Here is a 24849-nt window from a genome sequence, read left to right as displayed (position 1 = left end):
AAACGCGTAACAAAATGGTAACAATCCAACTCTTACCTATTTACGATTTCACTAGTTGTAGTGGTTATAACGTCAGAATTTCGAAAACTTGCTCGTTCTTTCAAACCTGCAAAGACGAGCAAAATTCATTATTCAAAATCATGACTTGATGTTCATAAAACCGTGAACAACTCATGTGAATTTTAACATCCACTGGTTTTTCAAAAATTGGGCAAACGTCCATTCTACAATTGTGAAAACTTACATACAGACATTATTTCACCATGTATAATTGTCTACTTTTAACAGTTGTCCAAAATCAAAACATTGGTTTTACAAAATATATATATTTAACGTGAAACTCACGTAAGTTTGAAAATATATATATATGCTCCCTCGCACGAGCATCTGTCTTTGAAGCGAGAGTATATTTTCAAATATTTCTGAAAGCTCGAAGATAAAAAATTTCATAAAAGCTCATAAATAAAATTTTATTACTAACAGACACACGTTTGTTCAAAAAAAAATCTCTCGTACAAGCATCCACCTTTGAAACGAGAGTTTATTCCACTTTGTGAAATCTCACATATTTAAAAAATAAATTTTTGTTTTTCGTGAAAGCTCATAGACAAAATTTTTATCATTAGACTCAGGTCTATTTTGTTTGTTTCTTAAACTAACGAACGAACGTCCGCGCTAAAACGGATTCCTTTTTTGGGCCTGGATCCGTAAATCCTAAACCGACCAAGGTTCCATCATCAAATCAGCGGTTCTACACCAATTTATGCTCGCTGGATGACGCTCTATTATGCCACTGGGGTTTCGCTCAAACCATGGTTTGCTCATTCAGTCGAAATCCGATAACGTCTTATCTTATGACTAAGTTCAATTACTTATTTTGTCTGTAACTGAAAAATCACCATTCAGTGCTGACTGAGGAACATGACTGTCGCTCACTAAGCAGAGGACTTAATGTAGATGGTGGATTTTCGACAAGGGTTAAAGTTGTAAAACCCTAATTATACATGCTCCTGATCCGGAAATCGGACGAGTATTGAGACTCATGTCTATCATTAAAGCGTGAAATCTCATGCCATAAATCTCTGACTGAGAAGGCTGTCTCTCAGAGTATCTGTAGATGTGTAGTCTCCCAGCTGAGACCACGACACATCTCATGAATACTGAGTAATTTCAGTAATTATTTCTATACAGAATCTAAAGATTCGACGGCTCCTAGACGGTTTGCCTTCTAGTATAAAGCGACAACGTCTTGAGGATGCAACCAGGTTTTCCCTGACTATATAGGAGAAATATGATACTCCAACAAGTTCATATTGCTCAACTCTCAGATAATTAATGCTCCTAGATAGGAAGCCCTGCTACTATAGAGCCATCAGTTAATTATCTCTAATCGCCTGAATATCCAGCAATATTCTACGATTCTTCGTTATATTTGGTCACTTCAATTCGTGGTTCTTCCCAGCAGAATTCCACGGGTTAGTGATAATAAATATTCAACGAAACAGGATTCTGAGAGTCGAATAAGTCCCGACTAAAATGGTGCAAATGTACTCAGCAATAATGCACAGACCAGCATTTGAATGCGCAAACGAACATTTCAAAAATACGAATGAACGATGAACCTATGCAAAATAGGAAGGAAAAATAATAATAATAAAATATTAGCAAAGGCACCAGGGACTGGGCTCACCATCCGGTCGGTCATGCCGTGACCAGTCCCACGCCCAATTTTATATTTTATTACTTTTTTCTGATCTCATTAAAATTCTCTCATTCGAGCAAATCTCCTTCGATTCAAGAAAATTCTTTAACCTTATGATATTTCTTTATGTCAAGAAAATAATAAAATTAGGGAAAGATGTCACGGGACCGAGCACCAGCCGGCCGGCCATGCCTTAACTGTGGCCGGTCCCACACCTCACGTCCCCATTATTTTATTATTTCTCTCAATCCATGAAAATTCCCTGATTTCATGAATTTTCCCTAAAACCATGAAAATTCCCTGATTTCATGAATTTTTCCTAAACCCATGAAAGATTATAAAATTAAGGAAAGTCGTGGGACCGGGCCCTAGCCGGTCGGTCATGCCCTGGTCGGTCCCACACGCCTATTATTTTATTATTATTATTTGTTTTATTTTCCTCATTCCATGAAAACTCTTTGATTTCAAAAAAATACCTTGGTTTCAACAAATCTCTTTGATTTTATGAAGATTCCTTAAAATCATGAAAAATTACACAAAATTGGGAAGAGTGCTAGGACCGTGCCCCTTGACCGGTCGGCCATGCCTTGGCCATTGTCGGTCCACACTCCATCATTCCATGTTTTATTATTATTTTATTTCCATCATCTCATGGAAGTTCCCTAATTTCATAAAACTCTCCAGTTTCATGGGATTTCCCTCAATTCAGAGAAAAATACATAAAATTACATAAAACTAGGAAAATATTGTGGGACCGCTTGCTAGCCGGCGGCCGTGTCCTAGCCCTGGCCGGTCCCACAACCTGCAATTCCCTGTTTTATTTATTATTTTTTATCATCTCATGTACTTTTCCTAGTTCAGCAAAATCTTGGATTCTGCATATTTTCTCAAAATGTTGCTCAAACGCGCACCGGAAAATATCAAAACTCTCAGGACTGAGACACAAACAACATGGTGACACGGGCGCATCCCCTTGACCGATCAAGGGTGGCCCTGAGGCTTGGAAGTGGCCGGTCCCACATGTTTTAACTATTTTTAACCTAATTTTCTCAACTGCTCATATTATGTTCAAACTCCTTCCGAACAATCGAGAGTTTGCTAAAACGACCATCTATTGGTCCCACGGCCACCAAGAGCCGGTCCCATGACCTCTTGGCCGGTCCATCATCTTTTCACGGCTAGGTTTTATTATTACCTGTCGCTCACACGAGCATTATTTTAATAAATTATTAAACCAGCATTTAATCATTCTTTCACCAATTGGTCCTCAAGAGACTTTGCTATTTTGCTCATTCGAGCATCTGGGCGTTACATGGTGGAGTCATCAACCCATGTAGCCGGTCCCTGCTTCGTTCTGCGGTTGATTTTCAATAAATCATCATTTCATTAAAATTAGGGTTTTGAATCCAGAACTCTGCAAAAACATGATTCTGAGCGGATTCAAGTACTAATAATTTTATGTTGATCCCGTGATCAACACTTTTATTTATTATACTCGACCCAGCAGTCAGTATTTTAAATTGATATTTTATTTGGTCCTGCTACCAACAATTCATTAAACGAGCAATATTCGCTCAAACCGGCAATATTTGTTCGAATTAGCAATATTTGCTCAGATTCAAGAATATTGATTCAACTATCAATATTCAACAATTCAGCAACACAGTTTGCTCGTCTTAGGTAATCAACATAATAATACCTCGTCTCAGCAGACATGTTTAATTCATGAGTTTCAGAACATTTGTAAATCATGTTCAACTCAACAATACATGGAACCATTGTCCCATAAAGTCAGCAATTGACTCCACAATCACGAGATATCAATCGTGTTACATGGGGGGATATTAACTAGGGTTTTGGTCTGGCGGTCTACGGCACGTGTGTTCACCCACGAAGAGAATGTGAGCAAGTCGTGCAATCAGTTGGAAGAGTCAGCAAAATAGTGGGTGGAAAATTAACCAAGTCTCCGCACGATGAGCAACTAGTTTTAACACGATTTCCCACTTCCCCACTCTCTGATTCCAGCAACTGTCACACTTCATGGGATCATGGTGTTTTCAACTCCGCCATTATAAAATGTCTTTGAATCCTGATTGAAAGGACAAGATTCGAATACTCGAACATTCGTCTAAACAAGGAATTTCTCGGCAAGTTCATACAGAAAATCTTTCGTCTACACGAACTCATCGGCTGAGCAATCACTCTCAATTGAGCGAAATTCAATCATTCAGAGCGTTCTTACGCTGAATTCACAACACACCTACAATCTCAGATCACCATTGATCCCACACATTTCTCAGCTTCCCTCCTACAGAATAACCCATCCTCTCTTGTGACCGAATTGACTCTGGAACGGCCATTGTTCTTGGTTTAGGCCGGAGTCCTACAGATCTCTCGAACTTAAAGCACTCCCTTCTTGCAGTGCAAACATTTCGCTCGGTTCAAGGAGTTTCCACACGGACGTCTCCTCAATTCCGTAAAAACCAGCAAATCGTTTTTACCCATCTACAGATTGGCGACCACAGTGGGAGATTAGTCTCTCGGTTGCAATCTCACAATTTCACAAGATGGCTGGTCTTAGGTATGGGTTAGTTACAGGTTCCAACACAAACGACGCTAGGATTAGCAACAACTTGGGAAGCTTTCGAAATCAGGCCTGCAACTGCGATAACTCTTCTTCTTGCAGTTGTAATAATAGAACGATGACGAGGTTTCGAAATCAATCTGGCAACTGCTGTAACTTCTCTTCTTCCAGTTGTAATAATACAGTCAAAAATGATCGTCTGTGCATCTCCCAACGGAAAACAAGTCTGTCCCTGGAATGTGTTGAGTTCTATAGCACCATGGTGGTTGCCAGTTAGAAGGCGGCTTTGAGAAGGCCTTCCTTTCCTCCCAATAATAATCACAACTAAGACTACTTGCAGCACTACTAGTACCGGTTTTGCTTTCCTTGTTTTTTCCATAAAATTTATACATCTTTGTTGATGTTTTACCCGAAGCTAAAATAGCTAGCAGGCCATCTATGTTGATAATACTAAGACGATAACGGAAATTATCATTGGAGATTGGATTTGGAGGTAAGGTTATTTTCTTAAACTTTTCGCTGCCAACATCGAATTGAATAATACATGCATCTTCATAGTTGCTATAGTGATGATAATGCAGCCAACAGATAAAACCATTCACATGAACAGATTCCACATAGCCGTAATGGAGATCAAGGTCGACAACTTCAATCCTTCTCCATGTATTATGTCTTACAGTTAAGACCTCGCAACTTAGATCATAAGTTGGAAAACCAAGCCCCTTAGTTCCGATGTACCAAATCGCGATCACTTTATGTTTTTTCGTTACAAGATCAAATCCCAAACCAAACTTGGAAAGAGAAAAATATCTGTGTCGCTCTTGTTTTTCATTTTCTTTTTGCTGGTTTTTGATAAATGTTGATTCGATCCATGGCGTTGATTCTATGGTGCTAATGTTATATATGCGAAGACGGTATTTATTTAAGTTCATGACGCAAATCAACCCGTCGGCTGTACAAAAAATACATTTGTTTTCTGGAAAGGGGAATTTCCATGCAGATATGGCTCCGACTGCTGGAGCTACACGACCATCATCTTCTTTAGACGGGAGAAGTAACTCCATTGATATCAAAGACTTTATAGACTTTACTGACCCGATACGTAAAAGCGAAACTGTTTTAGAACGTGATAAGTGTAAATCAATGAAGAAGTCATCATTCTGGATTATTGATTGCCAATGCTTGCATACACATTTGAACCTCATCAATGATTTCACAGGAAGTCTGCTCAATATCTCACAAACTATCACTTCGGGGACATCTGATAAGATTGGGGATATCTCACCAACTAGGGTTTCAAGATAACCGCGAGCTAATTCTAGTTTCTTCTTGTGTTGCTTCCGTTTCTTTTGTTTCTTCTTTTTCTGTTGCTTCTGCTGCATACACTTGCCATGCTTATTCATCTTACGCTACCTTCTTTTCTACCTTAGTCAATTTTCTTATAGTATGATTTTAATTGCAATGCCAACTTTAAGTTCTTCACTGACTTTCCTTTAAGGTTCTGCAAGGATATTCTTAGATTGAGAATATATAGGTAGTTATTTTGGCTTCCCTTTTTTAAGGTTCGATTGAATATTTTTGCTATAAAATCTCTGCAATGAAGATTTGATTTTAAATATTCGACAACTAATTTAGCTATAAAATACAAAACTAGTCATAAAAATCCAAGGTGACCGAACTTGTGGTACAAAAACCCCACTCAAATGTTGGGATCCATACTCCATCGTAAACAAAATTGATACAAAAGTCCTAAATTTTTAAAAATTAATACAAAAACCCCAAATTTTAATGTTGGTTTCATCAAATTTTATTTTGGTTTCATCATAAAATTTGATGAAACCAAACATTTAAATTTGAGATTTTTGTATTAATTTTGTTTTGATGGGGTTTTTGTGTTATTTTTATTTTGATGGGTTTTTTGTGGAAGGATGATGACACCTCTGGAGTTATAACTCGCGGACGGGTATTTAGCCTTTGGGACTTTAACCCATAGATCCTCAGGGTTAGTGCAAGTCGTCCAAGCTAGGGCTGGCAACGGATAACCGATATCCGATATCCATTTCCGAAATACGACATCCTATAGGATTTTATCCGACATATCGGATATCGGATATCGGAATCGGATATTTTATCGGATATTTTCTCTTAACGATAACGATATTGGAATAGGCCTTTCCGTTAGGTTAATATCCGATATCCGATAGTCTAGGGGTGTACTTGTAATTTCCTACCCCTAGATATATGTTGCCCGCTGCCGACAGGGAGAACCTAATCGTAATCTAATCTTCTGAGTTCTAGATATTTTGGCAGTGGGAATTTTTGGAGGAGAAAACGAGGACTCGAGGAGGGATAAGGAGATTTGAAGAAGTTGAACAGAGGTCGGTGTGGATCTTGGTGAGTATGATTTTGTAAGTTTTTTGTTTATTTTCTTTGTTTCTCTGTTGATTTAGGTAATTGAAAGTGAGATTGAATAGTTGGATTTTGAATAGTTCGATTAGGGATTACTGATTTAGTTTTTTGTGTTGTTTGAATCAGCTGTGCGAAAATCCTCAAGGTAAGCTAGGGTTTCTTTCAATTGTTTTGATGTTTTCATTCTTGTATGAAGCAGCTTCAACTTCGATTTAGGGGTTACCGGTTTAGTTCATTTTGTGCGTGTGAAATGATATGCTAAGTTCCAATTATTGATTCTTCAGTTAAATGTTGGGTGTATTTTGGGTTAAAACTTCATTTAACCTCTAGTTCGATTTGAGATTTTGGGAAGTTAAAACATCTTATGTTGTGATAGAATTTGTCTTCAACGTTTGATTTGTTGTATTTTCTGGATTTCTTGGAGATATATAGGTAAACTGATGTTTTACTTGCTTGCAGGGCTGAAGACTGGTGCTTGTAACTCTGCAGCAGGATCTGCAAACGCGGAGTTTGGAAATACCAAGGTCAGTGTGTCTGTGTGAGTGAGTATAACTTGTATGAGTTTAGGTAAAGGATTAGAGTTTTATTATTGGTTGAAATCGATAACATCCAACAGAGTTTTTCTATTTCTTGAACAACATGCTTTATGCTTTATGACTTTCATGTTCTGTGTTTTACTAATACTTTATTCATGTTGTTCTCAGAATGTCTGAAAGTCATAAAGCATCCAACAGAGTTGGAACTTCAGGCAGTCCAAGCATTGCTATGCTTAAGTGATCGGCTGCCAGACTTCTTTGATGCAGGTAAATCTTCGTTTCTTTTCCTTTACTTAATTCTTTTCCATATTAGAACTGTAACAATATTAATATTAGATGAGCTACCATATTAGATGAGCTACCATATTAGAACTGTAACATTAGATGAGCTACCATATTGCACTTGTTCCAGAACTGTAATTAGAACTGTAACATGTAAAAGCATATTAGATCTCATACGCTAGTAGATGAGCTAATATAGTGTCCAAGTATTGAGCTACCCTAACCAGGTTTTTGTGATTGTGAATGCAGATATGGAAGTCGTCGACTGAAGTTGATGCAAAATGAAACCAGCAAAGAAGATCTAGCCTGTTTGAGTGTAGTTTTTTGTTTGTAGTTGCAGACTATGTTGTTGTTTGTTTTTTCATGTGTGATGTGACTGAGGTGTTTGTGTGGTTTGTATTTCTTACACCTGAACAAAAAAGACTGTCAAAAAACTTGAAGAACAACCTAAATTTTCAGCATTTCTGCATTTGCTTCTGTGACAGGCGTTATCGGATTTTAACGGATAAATATCCGTTATCCGATAGATTAACGTTAACGATATCGGTTTGTATTTTTGATATCCGCCGGATGTTAACGGATATCGGATATCCGATAATTCTTAATCTTAACCTTATCGGATTGTCTAATATCCGACGGATATTTATCCGTTGACAGCCCTAGTCCAAGCAATCTTACTCATTCAAGCTTTATTAAAAATTTCAAGATTTCTAAAAGCTAACCAAACTAGAGCTTTTATGCTTACATAGACTAACCCCGAGAAGTGAAACATATGCCCCCGTTACCTTTATGACCCAACTGAAATTTCTTTGATGAGATGAAAGAATTTGAGTACAGATGTAACAATGGTGGTTCTACCGGCTTGGTTTAAAATTGATCTCTTCCTGTTTTTAAACCTAGCTTCAAAAGACTGCATAATAGGAGCAAAAGATTTAACCAAATCATCACAAGCAACAGGATTGATGCTGTGACTAAAAGTAAACACAAGATTTAACAAAATTCAATAATTGACCAGAATGCAAGCCAAAAGTATTTGCATGAAAAATAGCGTGCAAGAAATATATGCCCATACACATCAAAACATAAATCTAAAATTCCCTCATCTTTACAACTCACACTTGTACCGTTAAGAAGTGAACCCCATGGCCTGTAAAATCCTCGATGTGAAAGGGTATGAAACTTAACAATGATGACACCAACAGAAAGTAGATTTATTCACTTGACTGGAAAGTTCAGTTTCTGTTACACGCAAAAGACTTTCTACGTGAGTGGTGCATACAGTATTAGAGCTCAATACTTCAGGAACCAAGGATATCCCATTGATTTTAAACTTCCGAATAAGAATAAAATTCGGCAAGTCTAGCATTTCTATCGACACCACAAGATTTATAATAAAGATGGTCTCTGTTGTAGGTTTCTAAGATTACCTGATCTTTTCCAGCAACAAAGTGAAAGAAAATAATTCGCTGGTTTCCTAACAAATAAGAAGGTAATGTGATATTCTCTTCAGTCCAATCGTCTCTTCTAGTGTTAGCAATTCCATATGCTGCTTTGTTATGATCATGAAATATCCACAACTTGATTATGGGTTCCTTCCAACGTAGTATCCCTAGACAGCCATCCACTTCTGACAATCTTATATCACCATGCTTTAAATTTGTAATGGTGAATTCGGGGATCCGGATCACCCTAAACTTCTCACTTCCAATATCAAAAGCCATTATAGATTCATTAGAGTACTCAATTACCTCTTCACCATCAGAGTACTCGAACCTCGGTTTGTAGTCGTCTGAACTACGACTTAGATACCAATATATAGAACCATTAGCATATGTATAGATAGTCTCCTCAGCAGGTTTATACGGTGGTACATCATTGACTATTCTCCATGTATTCTCCCCTACTGTCAAGACCTCACAAACTGGAACATATTTAAATTTACCTTCACACCACATGAAAATAACTTTATGTTTCCCGATGGCAGGATCGAAACCAAAATAACACCCTGGTTCCTCTGAAGGGTTCACAGTGCCGTCGCGTTTCTCTGCATGATGAATGCATACGTTTGACTTGATCCATGGTGTTGCTTCTCCAGTGGTGACATTGTAGATTCGAACAGCGCAGTTATCAACGAAACAGACCAAACCGGCAATGGGACCTAAAATTTTACTATATGAGAATGAGTCTGTTTTCCATATGGTGTGAATATTGGCTGCATTGCCATTAGAGCTCAAATCAGCTGATATGAAAGATCCATAGTTTCTTGTCTGATCTGATCCTCTTCCCCTGCCTTATACTTCGGCAGGAAAATAAAGAGACCTGGACGTGCTTGCGAATGTGTAAGGTGTAAATGGCTGAAGTGTGAATCTTCTTCTATTAAAGATTTCCAACGTTTAGAGACGCACTTGAACCGCATAAGTGATTTCGCTGGGAGTCTGCTGAGTATCTGACAAACCAACAAATCATTATCAACAATTGAACTGCTGACAGGAATCTCAGGATGATCTGTGACACTAACACGCCCCTTCCTTGTCTTCTTCTTGTTTTCTTTCCTCTTCCTCTCTTGCAACTTTCCCATTCTTTTTCCTGAACTGTCCTCAAAAACTTGAAGAACCAGAAACAATAAAAAGGATATACTCAGAAATCAGATGATCGCCAAGAATATATATCACGCACAAACCATAGAATCATATCTCAAATAAAATAAGGAAACGCGAACGCCAAGATCCTAACAATATAAAGGAAACCAAAAAAAGTTTAGGGAGTCTGTCGGACAAGCGCACGACCATCACAAAATAAGGAAACGCCAAGATCCTAACGACATAAAGAAACATTGTTTGAGCGTACACTACGGGAAAAATAGCGATTAACTACACCAGATAACAGTTGTCATACGATATACGACAACTCATATCTATGGGTTGCACAAGGGGTTGTAGAAAGTCCTCAATTCTTTACAACTCGTCAATAACAGTTGTAAACACGGTTGTCGTTCCATTGTATACCACTCCGCCAACTGTTGTGTATACACCCTTCCCCCACTCCTACTTTAGTTGTATAACATACTCAACTCTTACTCAACTCTTTTTTCACAACCATAGGTTTGTGTAGCAGAAAAAGATAACACAACTATTGTTTGTGTAGTATAATTTCATTTTCACAACACTACTAATATGTAGCAGAAGTATATGATACAACAATTGTTTATGTAGTGTAGCTTTATTTTCACAACCCATAGACTGGTTATAGTTAGCTTGTTTCACGACCAATGCACTATGTAGAAAGAATATGTATCACTATTCTTGTTTGTGTAGTACAACCTTATTTTCACAACAAATATTATGTGTAGCAGAAAAAGATATCACAACTATTGTTTGTGTAGTATAATTTCATCTTCACAACACTATTAATATGTAGCAGAAGTTTGTGATACAACAATTGATTATGTAGTATAGCTTTATTTTCACAACCCCTAGATTTGGTTATAGTTAGCTTGTTTCACGACCAATGCACTATGTAGCAAGAATAGGGCTGCACAACGGGTAGGCTGGGTAGGATATGGCCTATTTCGCCACCCTACCCGCTGACTGGCGGGTAAGAAATTTTTTACCCGCCACCCTACCCGCCACTAAACGGGTAAGGTCCTACCCGACCCATTAATTGGCGGGTCGGGTAGAATAGGGTGGCGGGTATAGCCGTTTTTTTTTATATAGTTTTCTATATTCTGGATTTTATGGTTACTAGTTACTACCTTGACTGTGTATACAAAAAATGCTTCCCAAAAAACAAAAATGAAATCTTGCAACAACACAGCAAATAAGAGCCATCCTATCTAAATATGTACCCAATGGTACTGCCAATCTAACTAGGGAAAAATGAACAAACAAAAGCATCATGCCTTCACAATGGTTACACTTCCCCCATTTAATACCATCTTCATCAAAACTCGTCGTAAAATGCCCCCATACCCAAGATGTCCTCTTCCGCTTCTTACTTTCTCTGACCTCAAGTTGAGAAGATGATGGAGGTGGAGGTGGCGGAGATGCAACAGTACTGGCCCTTCGTTGCACAAATTGAGATGCAGCTTGAGAGGGAATATGAGGTCTCGTTGACATCTCTTCTATAATCTCAACCATGTTTGCTCACACTAAGCCTGCACAAATTAAAACCAACAACATTAAATTTCATAGCTTTAATATGCAGTACAAGAAATTGCAAAAAAAAGCCAGGAATATAAATGCTAATTACATTAAGGTTCATAAAACTAGTACTGTGAGTATTGATTTCCCAGTTAGTATGTGGTCTTAATCCCATTAGCAGCACACCAAGTTTGTTACTCTTGACGTTTAATCTCTGATAACAGCCTTGAAAAGAGTTAAATTTACAAACTGCTTCTGCACTGTAAGACCTATATCCTAAATGAACTAGTGTCCTTGCATTTACCTCCTTCACATGCACAATATCACCAAAAGTTGTGTACAGACAATTACTTACTCCAGCTTACATCAGAATATATTTACAGCTTTATGAATGATCTTATCTTGTAGATATGAAGTTTCCTAATTTCTATCAAATTAACACATTCCAGAAAATCAACCTTTAAGTCTCTGTGGTAAATTAATTTACACACATACTGATGTGTTTTTGCTGGTTCCAGACACCCCTGCTGGCACCGTGTCGAGAACCTATATATCTAAATTCAACGCTTAGACCTTGTGTTCCCATCATAACGCTTAGACTCCATGCATCTAATCATGGTACAGGGGACTTCATGGATAAATTACAACTTTTTCAAAGAGCTCCCCTCCGGTGACTGACTCCAAAACGATAAAAATATTTGTCTTGCTTCCCATCACCTAAACCAAGAGAATATATCATTTACAAAGATGACAAAAAATAAAAATTAAAGTAAAATAGAGACAACCTTGCAGCATAGTTTTGGTCATGAAGAAGAAGTATAAACGGTTGAGTCAAGATTCCGTATGTCCCAAGTTTTGCCCTATGGCACAATTGGGTCGAATCAGGATCCAAGCATGTTGAACATTTACAAAAATTTCCAATTTAAAGTGCAAAAAGAAGATACCTCGCACAACTGAACGACGTATCGGTGCTTACATCAGAATACATTTACAGCTCTATGAATGATCCTATCTTGTAGAGAGACTCACCCTGGGTTTAAAAAAGAACCCCCAACGTTTGTTTGCAGGACCCGTTGAACTGACAGCAGACCCGTAATCCTAATTAAAAAGCATTCAGGAATATAAATGCTAATTACAAAGCAAGGTGTAAATTCTAATGTCGCACATCAGTTCACCAAGGTCGACAATGGTTAGTATAAGAACCAAATCCATTATAGCCACATAAACCATTACATTGATGAACAAAATCCTTAATCAACAGAATGTTCTTTTCCAAGCCTTTCTAGCTGTATGCACATTTTCATCCATCGACCACTAAACCAAAACAGCCTTATCCAAAGCAAAAGTCCGGACAATACTAGGCAGAAACATATAACACTTGCATTTTATCCATTAAAGGTTTTACAGCCAAGATTTGACAACCAGCGAGAGACATTGAACACAATTAGCTTAAGTAATTTTAACTATACAATAACTCAACTCAACATCACAGATTTTGAGAATGGAATTGAAAAAAAATCAAAAACTTGAACTGAAACCTAACATACTCATGGCTACTGCTTATCAAATCTCAAGATGGGTATGCACAGAATCACATAAATCAGTCATACCCTAATGAAAAAACAGTATTAGAAGAACAACAGAGGCAACACTAGGTCATTTCAAGAAAATAAAGAAACCCATAACTCATGTAAAAATAAGGAACCCTAATTTAATTTCCCTAAAACAAATTAAGAAAACATGCAATCATGATCATTACGACCTACCCAAGTTATAAATTGAAAAAATGAAATCAATCTACAACACCTTGATCAAATAACTAACCAATTGAATTAAGGGCAGAAGAAATTTTTAAAAACAAAACCACTAAGGGAGATCCTTACCTCTCGCACCCAAAATAACAGACCCCAAAGATAAAGTTTAGCTGTAAGCCTGAAACTTTTGTGTTTGGAGGTAAAAAAGGTACTCGATGGAAATGGTTACTTTAGATTTCTACTGATACATACGTTTTGATTTCGGTTAGGACGATGAATGAATTGTGGCAGTGAGTTTAGATCTTCGATATGAGAGTGAGGTTCCTCTTCGATTTCTAACTTTGATTTCTAATTATTGAGAAACAAACTGGATTTTCAATCTATGGTTCTGGGAGTTTCTGTGTAGACAGGAGAAGTATGAAGAGATGAAACGAAAATGAATTTAGTTTTTAGGTTGAGTTGATTAATAAAAAACCAACGGCAAAGATGATCAATAATAGAAAGATCAACGGCTACTAACGGTTGTTAGATAAATAGGCGGGTATGCGGGTAGGGTAGGATAATTTTGAGCTTTACCCGTCACCCTACCCATCTAACGGCGGTTAAGAAAAATTTTACCCGTTACCCTACCCGCCAAATAGTGGGTAGGATAGGATACGGTTAAAATACTGGCGGGTAGGGTAGGATTGGTGGATATGGGTAGGGTATGTGCACCCCTAAGCAAGAATATGTATCACTATTCTTGTTTGTGTAGTACAAGCTTATTTTCACAACCAATAGTATGTATAGCAGAAATATATATCACAATTCTTGTTTGTGTAGTATAATTTTATTTTGACAACACATAGTTTGGTTATAATTCAATTATTTCACAACCAATACTCTGTGTAGCAGAAAATTGTATCACTATGCTTGTGTATGTAGTGTGAGGCTTGTTTCACAGCCTCTCTTAGGAGTTGTGATTCATTTACATTTTATAAAAAATATATATAAATATATAAATTTGATTCTAATTCACCGGAAAATATATAAATTGGCTTCGTTCAATTAAAATGTAACAGCATTCAAACACTTGAACCTGCTGATAACACATTCTCACAGCCACCATAAAAGAACATCATTGTTTTAAACTGATAAGTGCACCAAAAAAAGAACAACATTGTTTTAAGCTGATAAGAGCAACAAAAAAAGAACAACATTGTTTTATGAACACTCCCCAAACATAATAACAAGTCAGATTGCAGGCAATATGAGATCCTTGGCCCATGTGGTATAAGTTCCTACAACGTTGAATACAGTCTTCAACTCGCCGCTTTGCTTGTAGAGAATGGCATCATCAACAATAGATGTAGTGACAGTTACCTTGTAAGCTGCAAAACCTATTGGTTCTCCATTCTGTGTAAATTAGGCAACACTGAATTAGGATTTTAAGTGAATTAGTGTAGATTTCAGAAATTTTCTTCAATTAGGCTTTAAAAACTCTAAATTAGTTATGGGTGGAGGTGTGAAAGACTCTCCAAGCAGCAGTAGTAGCAGCAACAACAGCAACAGTAACATGAGAATGAAAAAAATCCTAAGTGAGTGTGTTATATGTGAACAAAGGAATCATGAGACAAAAGTGTGTCCTTGGCTCTATTCTAGGTGCAAGCATGTTCCTTGTAATGGTGTGAGAGCATTACTACAATCTAAAACAACTGAAACCTATGGAAAGATGTTTTTCAAGTGCACCATACCTACCTGCACCTACTTTGAATGGTTTGATGATGCTTCTGACCCTTGCAAAGCCAAGTTGTTGTTGCTGCCATCAGAGAAAAATTGTCAAGCTTGTGGAGAAGATAATCACTCTTATAAAAATTGTCCACTGCACAATCGGTTGTGCTTCTCTTCAACCTGCAATTACAAACTCAACCTGAAAATATGCAACAATCAACACAATAAACACATAGCTTACCTTATATGTGAACAATGTGGAGATTTTACATGGGTTTCAGATGCTATCTTCATTGTTGTAAAAGAAAAAGTTAGAGTTTCTACAAATCAAATGGCTGATCTAGTTACAAATATACAGAAATGTCTTCATATGTAATAACATTTCATTTTATGTGTAAGACCTGGATTTCCTTTGTATGGCTTATAATATTGTTGGTATATATGATATGCTTTTTGTTTCTCTTGAGATCAACCCCCCTTTTTAACTCCGCCATTGAAATGATATCTTATTTCATTGCCGGTATCAAGCCCGGATAAAGGAGGAGAGAAAAGGGGATTTACTGAGTTGGTCCTAGTTCTGCACTTGGCGAGAAAAACATGTAACACATTCATATGAACTCTGAAACTTTGAGCATTTGCAGCTTCTTCATGACTGGTGTTTGTTGCACCAAAACTTGCACAGATATACACCTCCACTTGTTTCATTCATTTAGATTTTGAGATATAGAATCTGGTACTGTGTGTGTTGATTAAAATGTGATTGCAGGCCTTGTATAATTCAGAGAATGCCTTGTATGTTTCAGGCAAAATGGCGCATTTGATGTCCTTTTTTTTAAGGCTCAGTTGAAATTGTTTGTCAATATAGATGTACTTGTACAATATGATCACACATGTAAATCTGGAAGGGTGGTTGGAAGCCTAATCTTAGGCCGAAGAGGTTCAAGTTCGATTCACCGCAGACTCTTTTTTTTTCAACGCCAATTTTTTCATTTTACAACCTTTGTAAAGGTTGTCAATATTGATCAGAAAAAAAGCACAAATATACCAGTATTGAGAAGCTGGAATGATGGTTGTAGGCTTGGGTTCGAATCTCTCAAAGAACATTTTTAAAAATCAAATATTTTTTAATCTTCAACGAAAATCAAATATTTTCTCTCAAAGAACACACCCTTATGGGTGTTGTTATAAACTTATTCACTACCTTTAAGATGTGAGTTGTAAAATCTAAAGGTGATCACTTCTCTCTGCAACCCTTTTTATACAAAAAGTTGTGGTTTTAATTCTCGTCACTACTCTTTGGACCTCTTAGGTTCTAAGAGTTGGACGGTTTTTATTTTGACAATTGATTCATTAGAAAAGGTTGTAAAACATGATATCTTTTACAACTTTAAAATTACGAGTTGTCAATCTACAGTTGTACATTACTGTTTTTTCAGCAGTGGTATTTAGGCAAAAATGATTTCCGGTAACAAAACACTTGCTAGTATAAAATAATAAGGAACAGTATAGCCTATATAACCTATATAGATCACGCAAAAAAATGCAGGACATCACGGAAATTATGTAAATCACAGTGAGATACCGTACAGGCCTATAATCTTCTTAACAAAGCTGCGCAGTCAAAGGCCATAACCGTGGGCACAAAATCTCTGACAATTGATAAGTTATTGTATTAGTGGTGAAAGATGATGGTGAAATTTGATTAACCTCTGCTTGATAATAACAAAAGTTTTTTTTTAAGGTCAAGCAAACTGCAATACGGTAAAACAACAAAGATGATGAGTAGATAAAATTTTGGCCCTCAGAAACAAATTACGACGTAGACTCTACCTCTGTGAGAATAGATCTTAGGCGAGCGCCCTTCCAAAGTGCAATGGAAGTCACTGACCTAGGCCATGACCCTTAACGATCAGCCAAAGACCCCGTCACCGTCAAGGTAAGTAAGATTTTAAGGTGCATTGCAAGCTTCTCTTATAGGCTTGTTTTCTCCATCTTTTCCACTTTCTAACCGATGTGGAATTAACTAGTTCCTTCCATTCTTTTCTTCTTTTCATGGGTAAAAGTTGGGCAGTTAACGTTGTCTCTTTGAACAAAAAATCTAACTTCTGAAAAGTATTGGTCTATGGATTGACATGGTCTGACATTGTTTTCTGAAAACATTTGGTCATTTTCAAGTAGCTGAATTAATAGGCCATTGATCTAATTCATTATTAAATTTACTATTGACTGGTTGACAAACCTGCACACTATAACGGTGATTTCTACCACGGGGGATTATGGGAAAAGCAACCTTCCAAAGCTGTACTTGTTAGGGCAAGTTCTATGGAGTAAAAATAAATCCATATCTTTCTGATCATCCACATTTTATGGAAAAAAAATGCTATTATGGGTAGAGTTTAGGTCCATATCTTTCTGAAGTCCAGATGGTACTCCAGTGATGTATGAAGTATGATGTGGAGTAGTCCATCCGGTCACTGAATGACCGGATATGTCATCCGGACATTAAGTGTTCGGATACATTTTTTTTTTAATTTTTTTTCGTCATCCGGTTACTTGGTCACCGGATGGAATAATTTGTTTTCTCAATCCGGTCACTTGATGACCGGATGAGTATTCCAAAAAAAAATTAAAAAATGACTGTTGAATGGTGGGATTTTTGGCTATAAAAACCTATCTCTTTGCTTTGTTGTTCTACACATTTTTCTGTATTTTCTGTAACTAACCATAAAACAGATGCCACAAAATATGGAATTACAAGATTAAAACCCAACAGTATCCAACTAGACTTCTGGATGTATATATACTTCAGAAATGAATTCAACTTCTCGAACTGAGCATAAGACAACATGATCACAGACTGAATGCATACAGAGCGAGAATTTCTACTACAAGTGCTAGCCACAATAAACAGAGACGCAACAGCAACAAAAATTGCAGTTTCCAGAATTCAGTTTGCCTCCTCTGCCCCATGCCTTGCCCAAATATGTGCACATAAGTCTTCGCGAAGCGCCTCATGCATTGGTATGTTAATGAATTCAGATGAGCCATTGGATACCCTCACAAACAGATTTCAGCTAAAGGATTATCTACATATCCACTCATAATATGAAGTCATTGCAGGACAGTTCAGTAATGAAGCAAATTGTTCAATAATGAAGCAAATTGAATCCCTTCACAGATACAGAAACTAGTTTGCATAAAGTTCATTTCACAAAGATACCAGATCCAAAATAAACACTGTCAAATTTAACATCGATGCTAATACGCCCACCAATCCATTTTGTACCGTTTGAAGATCTTAAATGGGTAGGCTTCCCCGGATTTGTTAGGCCCGTGAAAATGACTTAAGTTTGTCAAACAACTACAAAGAAAGTAGTGGGCATTCACAACAACAGTACTGATGAACAAAAAGGTAGTGGCAGTAGTCATTAACAATTATTGATCAACAGCTATTCTTGAAAATATGAAGAAAAAAAAAAAAAAATTAAAGAACTTAAAGAACTTACCAATGGATGCATGTCTACGCTCCATGAGGTGTTAGGAACACGAGGACTAACTGGGATAGACATCGGATCACCATCAGAATTTGGAACGGTCATGCTCCAATCGTACTTCTAAGAAAACAATCAAGGACAATTTATAAAAAATCCATGAGCACCCTGATGAGTTTCTTTTTCTTTTTGTCAGTACCTTGGTGAACAGTTTTTCTTCAAAAATTTCAGGCGGGAACCGATCATTCATTTTATTGATGACGAAACCTGCCTATATTTAATTGCCAAAACTAATTTAAGTACACTATTCTTATCACATCATTTCTTACTAAACAAGTAGTTAAGAATTGGTACTGACAGTGTTGTCTACTGAAACTGTTCATCTTAAAATGGTTAAATGCAATAAGTAATACATTAGGTATAAACACTAAGCAATCACTATATTGCAGCGTAATGGTTTAACACTAGGAAGGTAATTTGCTAATGGCTACATCATTGAAATAGTTCGGAAGATGCAATTCAAGTCCGGCAAGGCACTAAAGAGTATACTGACTAGCGAGCCCTGTCTGTCAAAAAAAATAGTGTCCCCCTAAAAATGAATTAAAGAAGAGTACCTTCTAGTATTACTGTGTTAAGGTAATAAGACTACAATATTAGAAACAAATGAGTTGTAAAACGATCAATCAAGACCCAGTATGAAAACAACCATATGGGTCATTCTACAAAGAAGAATTTGAAAGTCATCATGCATGTGGAATAAATTAAATTCCTATGAGGAATTTCATCAAACAGTTAACATGCATGTTAATTTCTCAACACCAAACAACCAATCGATCTCTAAATTGATATTTCAGTTTTTGAGAAACCCTAACATACCTGATGACATTGGAGATCTTCTATGAAGAAGTAGAGAATATTTTGGATTTGTTTTCTCCAAGAAGCAATAAACCAAGATGAATCAGAGCAGTAAATCAACGAAACTGAAGATAAATCAGAGAAGGCGAAACTCGGGAAGAACCATTTTTTTCTCGATGAAAAATGGAAGGAAAGAAGCTTTTTGTGAGTTTTTTGTTAAATTAAAAAGGAAATGTTATCCGGTCATTGGGTGGTCGGATGGGTATCCGGACATTGGGTGGTCGTATGGGTATCCGGACATTGGAGTAGTCGGATGGAGGAGAATCAGTTTAGTTTTACCACAGTAGCTTTTGACTCCACAAAATCCTGAGGGTCCGCGAATATATATGGAGTCATTGAGTTATGGATGGTTTTAGCTCCACGCCGTATGAGTTGCTCTAAGCATCGAGATTAGCTTCAAAAAAATTCTTATTTGCAAATCTGGAACGAGGTATTTTTGGATGTAGAGCTGAGATTTTCTAATTGGATGTCACCAAAATGAATGTTAAAGCCGAAATTTCATCAGCATCAGCGTAAAACTTCAAATTCCCCAAGATTCTCTTTAAGTGTTAGAGCATGGAGAACAAATCTATTTCTCTAGCCTAGACGATGAAAGGATTTATACTAATCTCTTCAAACAAAGGGAAATGTTAAACTTCAGTTGGATGGAGCACAACTGGTCACAGGCTCCGGTTCAAGTACTTTGCCAAAGACTTACCAATTAGCTTTCTCGCCTTCCTCTAGCTATCTACTTACGCAGCAGAATTCTCATTATATGTCATCTTTTATCAGTTGAATGAACTAAATTAAGCTAGTTCTTCATTTTTCTCCCTCTAGTTCGGTTCGCTTCAACTCTCTTGACCGCAGGCTCTGGTCATTATGTTATACGCTTATTTGTTTAACATTTCACCACTTGGAATACATCAATCTATACAAGGCCTTCATTAAGGCTCATACTGAATGGGTTGCTTGCTTTGAGCATTTCTATAGCCGAATTGGATGGTTTCCCTAACATTACTAAAGCTACTCCAGTTGCGCCTTTTACCGTCTCTTAGAACTCATCCAACTCTCTTGACAATTTCACTTTTCCCAACAAGTTGAAATCACTCTGGTACGCATCAACTCGAAACTTGAGCAGCTGTGAGTTACCATTCCGTCTGGCAAAAAAGAGACAGCAAAAAAAAAAATGGTAAACAAAAGGTTTCTTTTCATGATATGGAGGGGTGCGCCAGGCCATTGCAGTAGTGCTACGCAAGGGTGACGCATGAGAACCCCAGCAGCAAGCTGCTGTGGTGGAACTCCCCCGTGAAAAAAATAAATTTAATATCGTGTGAGCCGATGGCTCACATATCAGATATTAAACTGATAAGAACAGATACTACACTTGATCTTAGCCAAAAGACCGAAAAAGGTATGTTGGAGAAAATGTAACAACAATCGTAATAATTGAGAAGAAAATACTTAGCTCAAACCGACGCTTGACTGATGTTGTTGGAGATGCACAGATAATGGTAGCAGGAACTAGTAGAGGCACGTATGAGATACGCTGACCTAAAGGAAATATCGCCCGCTACTCCTCTGAGATGCTATAGCAGTTGGCGAGTCACCTCCAGGATACAACTACTGATAGTACCCCTGAATGTAGCATATAAAGAAGGTACTCTAAGAACTTGGCAGAGATTTATGAAGAAGTTGAAATAGTTACAGAGAAAATAAAACAATAGCAGAGAAGAATAAGAGAGGAAGAAGCTACTTCTCCTATGTTGTATTTAATGAGTTGAAAACTACTCTCTTATACAGTGTTTTGTGAGGTTACAAAACAAGAGGAAAAAGCCATGCAAGAAACCATGCGTATGACAGAAATGCTGGTAATGTTTGTTTAAAAACAGTGCAAGACCAAATCAGAGAGTTGTTTTTGCCAGACATAGATCAGAGTGTTGCTTTTGCAGAAATCAGCTTTGTCAGAAAGCAACTTTTCCAGAAAACAGCTTTGTCAGAAAACAGCTTTTACTTTAGGCAGGAAAACAGCTTTGTCAGAATTACTTTAAGCAGGAAACAAACAGCTTTTTCAGATTAGCTTTTATCAGTGTTTTCTCACGCATGCCAACAGGAGAAGATTTTTGTTTTGACCAAAAAATCTGAGTGAGATACACGTTTGAAAATTTCAGCAAAAAGATAGGTCTGTGAACCCACACCCACACCCGAACTCGACCGGGCGGACGGCGGCGTGCGTGCTTCGGTGTGAAGCACTGCGCGTACGGGAAAGGAAACCTTGCCCTAATCTAGGTCTTCTCTCTCACACAAAAGTGTGTTGACCCAAAGGGCCGTGCCCTTTAGCCGATTCTATGGTATTCAAGTTTAAAATTCTTTAGATTTTAGTCTATGTGGGACTAATGTTTTAACTATTCACATGAAAAAACAGTTGGTGGGCAATGGGTCTAGGGATCAAATCATAGTCCATGCTTATTCAGTTTTAAAACAAAAACCCGTTTTTTCCAACAATCCCCCACATGAATGATAAAACATGTCCACAAAAAATACGAGAAAACAGAATACATCAAAAATAGGCTAAGGTGTCCCAGAGATTGAACCTTAACTTAGTGAGAGGTTACCGGAACTGCTTGTTGAAACGGTGAACACAATGTCTTGAACCGCCAACAGTGAATGCAATTCAAAAATAACAACCACGCTTGATGTCTCGAAGAAAAGATGCCAATCTCTTGTCGTTGTGCCCGTTTTGGCCGTTGGCTAAATCCCGGACTTAATGAATGTCTCTAGAGAATCAGATCAAATTCTCATAAGAAGCGGACTCACTTCCAACATCGACATAGGTGAGTCCATTAAGAGTGTCCTGCCACACCCCGCTTTAAGCAAAGCCATGGTACTCATTAAGATCTTTACAGATCATCCTAAATCATGCAGGTATCACTATCACACAGTTACACCATAGGGAGGGACTAAGATAGTGTTGTTCCGACATCACCAAAAATTAGTTGTCTCATTGAACCTTGATCTTGGAGCTCCATTCACAAGGTTGAGTATCCTTCATGGTGATTTATTCTATGAGCTTAAGTCTCATCCCCCTCGATGTGGATCTAACTACCTCTCTAGATAATCCTTTCGTCAAAGGATCTGAAATATTCTCTTTAGACCTCACAAAGTCTATAGAGATGATACCAGTAGAGAGTAGTTGTTTCACTGTCTTGTGTCTTCTTTGTAGATGTATAGACTTTCCGTTGTATACACTATTCTTTGCGCAACCAATAGAAGCTTGACTGTCACAGTGGATTGCGATCGAAGAGATATGCTTGGGCCAGAGTGGAATTCCTCCCAGGAAACCTCATATCCATTCAGCTTCCTCTCCAGCTTTCTCCAAGGCTATAAACTCAGACTCCATGGTCGATCGAGCTATACATGTATGTTTGGAAGACTTCCATGACACAGACGCACCTCCAAGTGTGAAGATGTACCCACTAGTGGATTTGCACTCATCTGAGTCTGATATCCAGTTAGCATCACAATACCCTTCTAGCACAGCAGGATACTTCCCAAAACTTAAGCAATAGTTTGAAGTTCCTCTCAGGTACCGTAGAACTCTGTAGAGAGCATTCCAGTGATCCTGCCCAGGGTTGCAAGTGTACCTGCTTAATCTACTCACAGTGTAGGCAATGTCAGGTCTAGTGCAGTTCATCAAATACATAAGACTGCCAATAATGCGAGAATACTCAAGTTGAGAAATTTCCTCACCCTTGTTCTTTTTCAAGTTACAATTGGGATCATAAGGAGTAGATACAGGTTTAGCATTTTCATGATTAAATCTCTTAAGTACAGTTTCAGCATAATGAGATTGACTAAGACTATATCCATCAGACGTCTTTCTGATTTTCATCCCTAAGATTACATCTGCGGGGCCTAAGTCTTTCATGTCAAAATTTCGTTAAGCATGCTTTTAGTGGTATTAATAATATCGAGGTTACTGCCTAATATGAGCATATCATCAACATACAGGCACACAATAACATGAGAATCATCCACAGATTTAATGTAAACACATTTATCAGATTCATTAACCTTGAAGCCATTAGATATCATTACATGATCAAATTTTTCATGCCACTGTTTAGGTGCTTGTTTTAAACCATACGGAGATTTGTTTAATTTTCATACTTTGTCTTCAAAACCTTTCACAACAAAACTTTCAGGTTAGTCCATATAAATTTCTTCATTCAATTCACCATATAAAAATGCAGTTTTAACATCCATCTGATGTATATGAAAATCATAAATAGAAGCAATGGCAATCAACATCCTAATAGAAGTGATTCTTGTGACCGGTGAATAGGTATCAAAGAAATCTAATCCTTCATGTTGTCTATAGCCCTTAGCTACCAACCTAGCTTTGTGTTTTTCTATAGTTCCATCTGTTCTAAGCTTCCTTTTGAAGACCCACTTGCAACCTATGGTTTTACTACCAGGAGGTAAGTCTACAAGCTCCCAAGTTTCGTTTTGTTGAATGGAATCCCACTCATCAATCGAAGCTTCTTCCCAGAAGGGAGCTTCCGGAGAAGTCATAGGTTCCTTATAGGTTTGGGGTTCAGACTCTACAGTAAGAGTCACAAAATCTGGACCGAAACTTTTATCGGTTCTGACCCTCTTACTTCTTCTAGGTTCGGTCTCAACATCTAGAGACAGGGGCTGACTAGTCGAAGGAACATCTGAGAGGTCATCGTGGACCCTTTTGCGAGGTCCATACCCTAAAGGAAAAATATGTTCAAAAAACACTGCATTTCTAGACTCCATTATGGTGTTCTGACCAATGACCATGAACCTATAAGCACTAGTGTGCTCAGAATAGCCTAGGAAAACACAATCCACAGTTTTAGGTCCTATTTTGGTTTTCTTGGAGCGAGGAATGGACACCTTGGCCAAACACCCCCACACTTTAAAGTATGCATAGGAAGGTTGTCTACCTCTCCATAACTCATATGGAGTTTTGTCAGATTTCTTAAATGGAACTCGGTTCAAGATATAACAAGCAGAGAGAATTTCTTCCCCCCACAAGTTCGTAGGTAGCCCTGAACTAGCTAACATAATGTTCACCATATCTATGAGTGTTCGGTTTTTCCTTTCAGCTACTCCATTCGACTCAAGTGAAGAAGGTGCAGTAGTTTCATGAATGATGCCATTAAGTTTGCAAAATTATCCTATAGGTATCACATACTCACCGCCTCGGTCTGACCTAAGAGTTTTAATTGTAACACCTCTTTGATTTTCTACTTCAAGTTTATATAATTTGAAAGCGTCTAAGGCTTCATCTTTACTTCTAAGAAGATAAACCTGACAGTATC

At 37.6% G+C, this 24849-nt stretch overlaps 1 protein-coding gene, 2 long non-coding RNA genes and 2 other non-coding genes across 5 annotated transcripts; 1 reads left to right on the top strand and 4 right to left on the bottom strand.

The window, feature by feature from the left end:
• Positions 1–4471: 4471 nt before the first annotated feature.
• On the bottom strand, positions 4472–5689 carry LOC113311668 (putative F-box protein At2g02030). Its single transcript, XM_026560473.1, has one exon. It carries the CDS (start codon positions 5687–5689, stop codon positions 4472–4474), a length of 1218 nt encoding a protein of 405 aa, XP_026416258.1.
• Positions 5690–6408: 719 nt separating this feature from the next.
• LOC113309606 lies at positions 6409–7197 on the top strand. The gene is made up of 3 exons (XR_003340687.1): positions 6409–6680; positions 6822–6840; positions 7155–7197. It is a non-coding gene; the product is annotated as an uncharacterized LOC113309606 (long non-coding RNA).
• Positions 7198–16893: 9696 nt separating this feature from the next.
• LOC113314713 lies at positions 16894–17060 on the bottom strand. The gene has a single exon (XR_003342591.1). It is a non-coding gene; the product is annotated as a U1 spliceosomal RNA (small nuclear RNA).
• A 790-nt stretch (positions 17061–17850) lies between these two features.
• Positions 17851–20059, bottom strand: LOC113309440. Its single transcript, XR_003340602.1, has 3 exons — positions 19484–20059; positions 18623–18730; positions 17851–18513 (listed from the first exon to the last, which is right to left on the bottom strand). It is a non-coding gene; the product is annotated as an uncharacterized LOC113309440 (long non-coding RNA).
• A 660-nt stretch (positions 20060–20719) lies between these two features.
• LOC113314719 lies at positions 20720–20916 on the bottom strand. The gene has a single exon (XR_003342597.1). It is a non-coding gene; the product is annotated as a U2 spliceosomal RNA (small nuclear RNA).
• Between the last annotated feature and the right edge of the window lie 3933 nt (positions 20917–24849).

This window comes from Papaver somniferum, chromosome 9, assembly GCF_003573695.1.
Source record: "Papaver somniferum cultivar HN1 chromosome 9, ASM357369v1, whole genome shotgun sequence".
In the NCBI taxonomy this organism is placed as follows: domain Eukaryota; kingdom Viridiplantae; phylum Streptophyta; class Magnoliopsida; order Ranunculales; family Papaveraceae; genus Papaver; species Papaver somniferum.
This window is presented reverse-complemented; position numbering and strand designations above follow the sequence as displayed.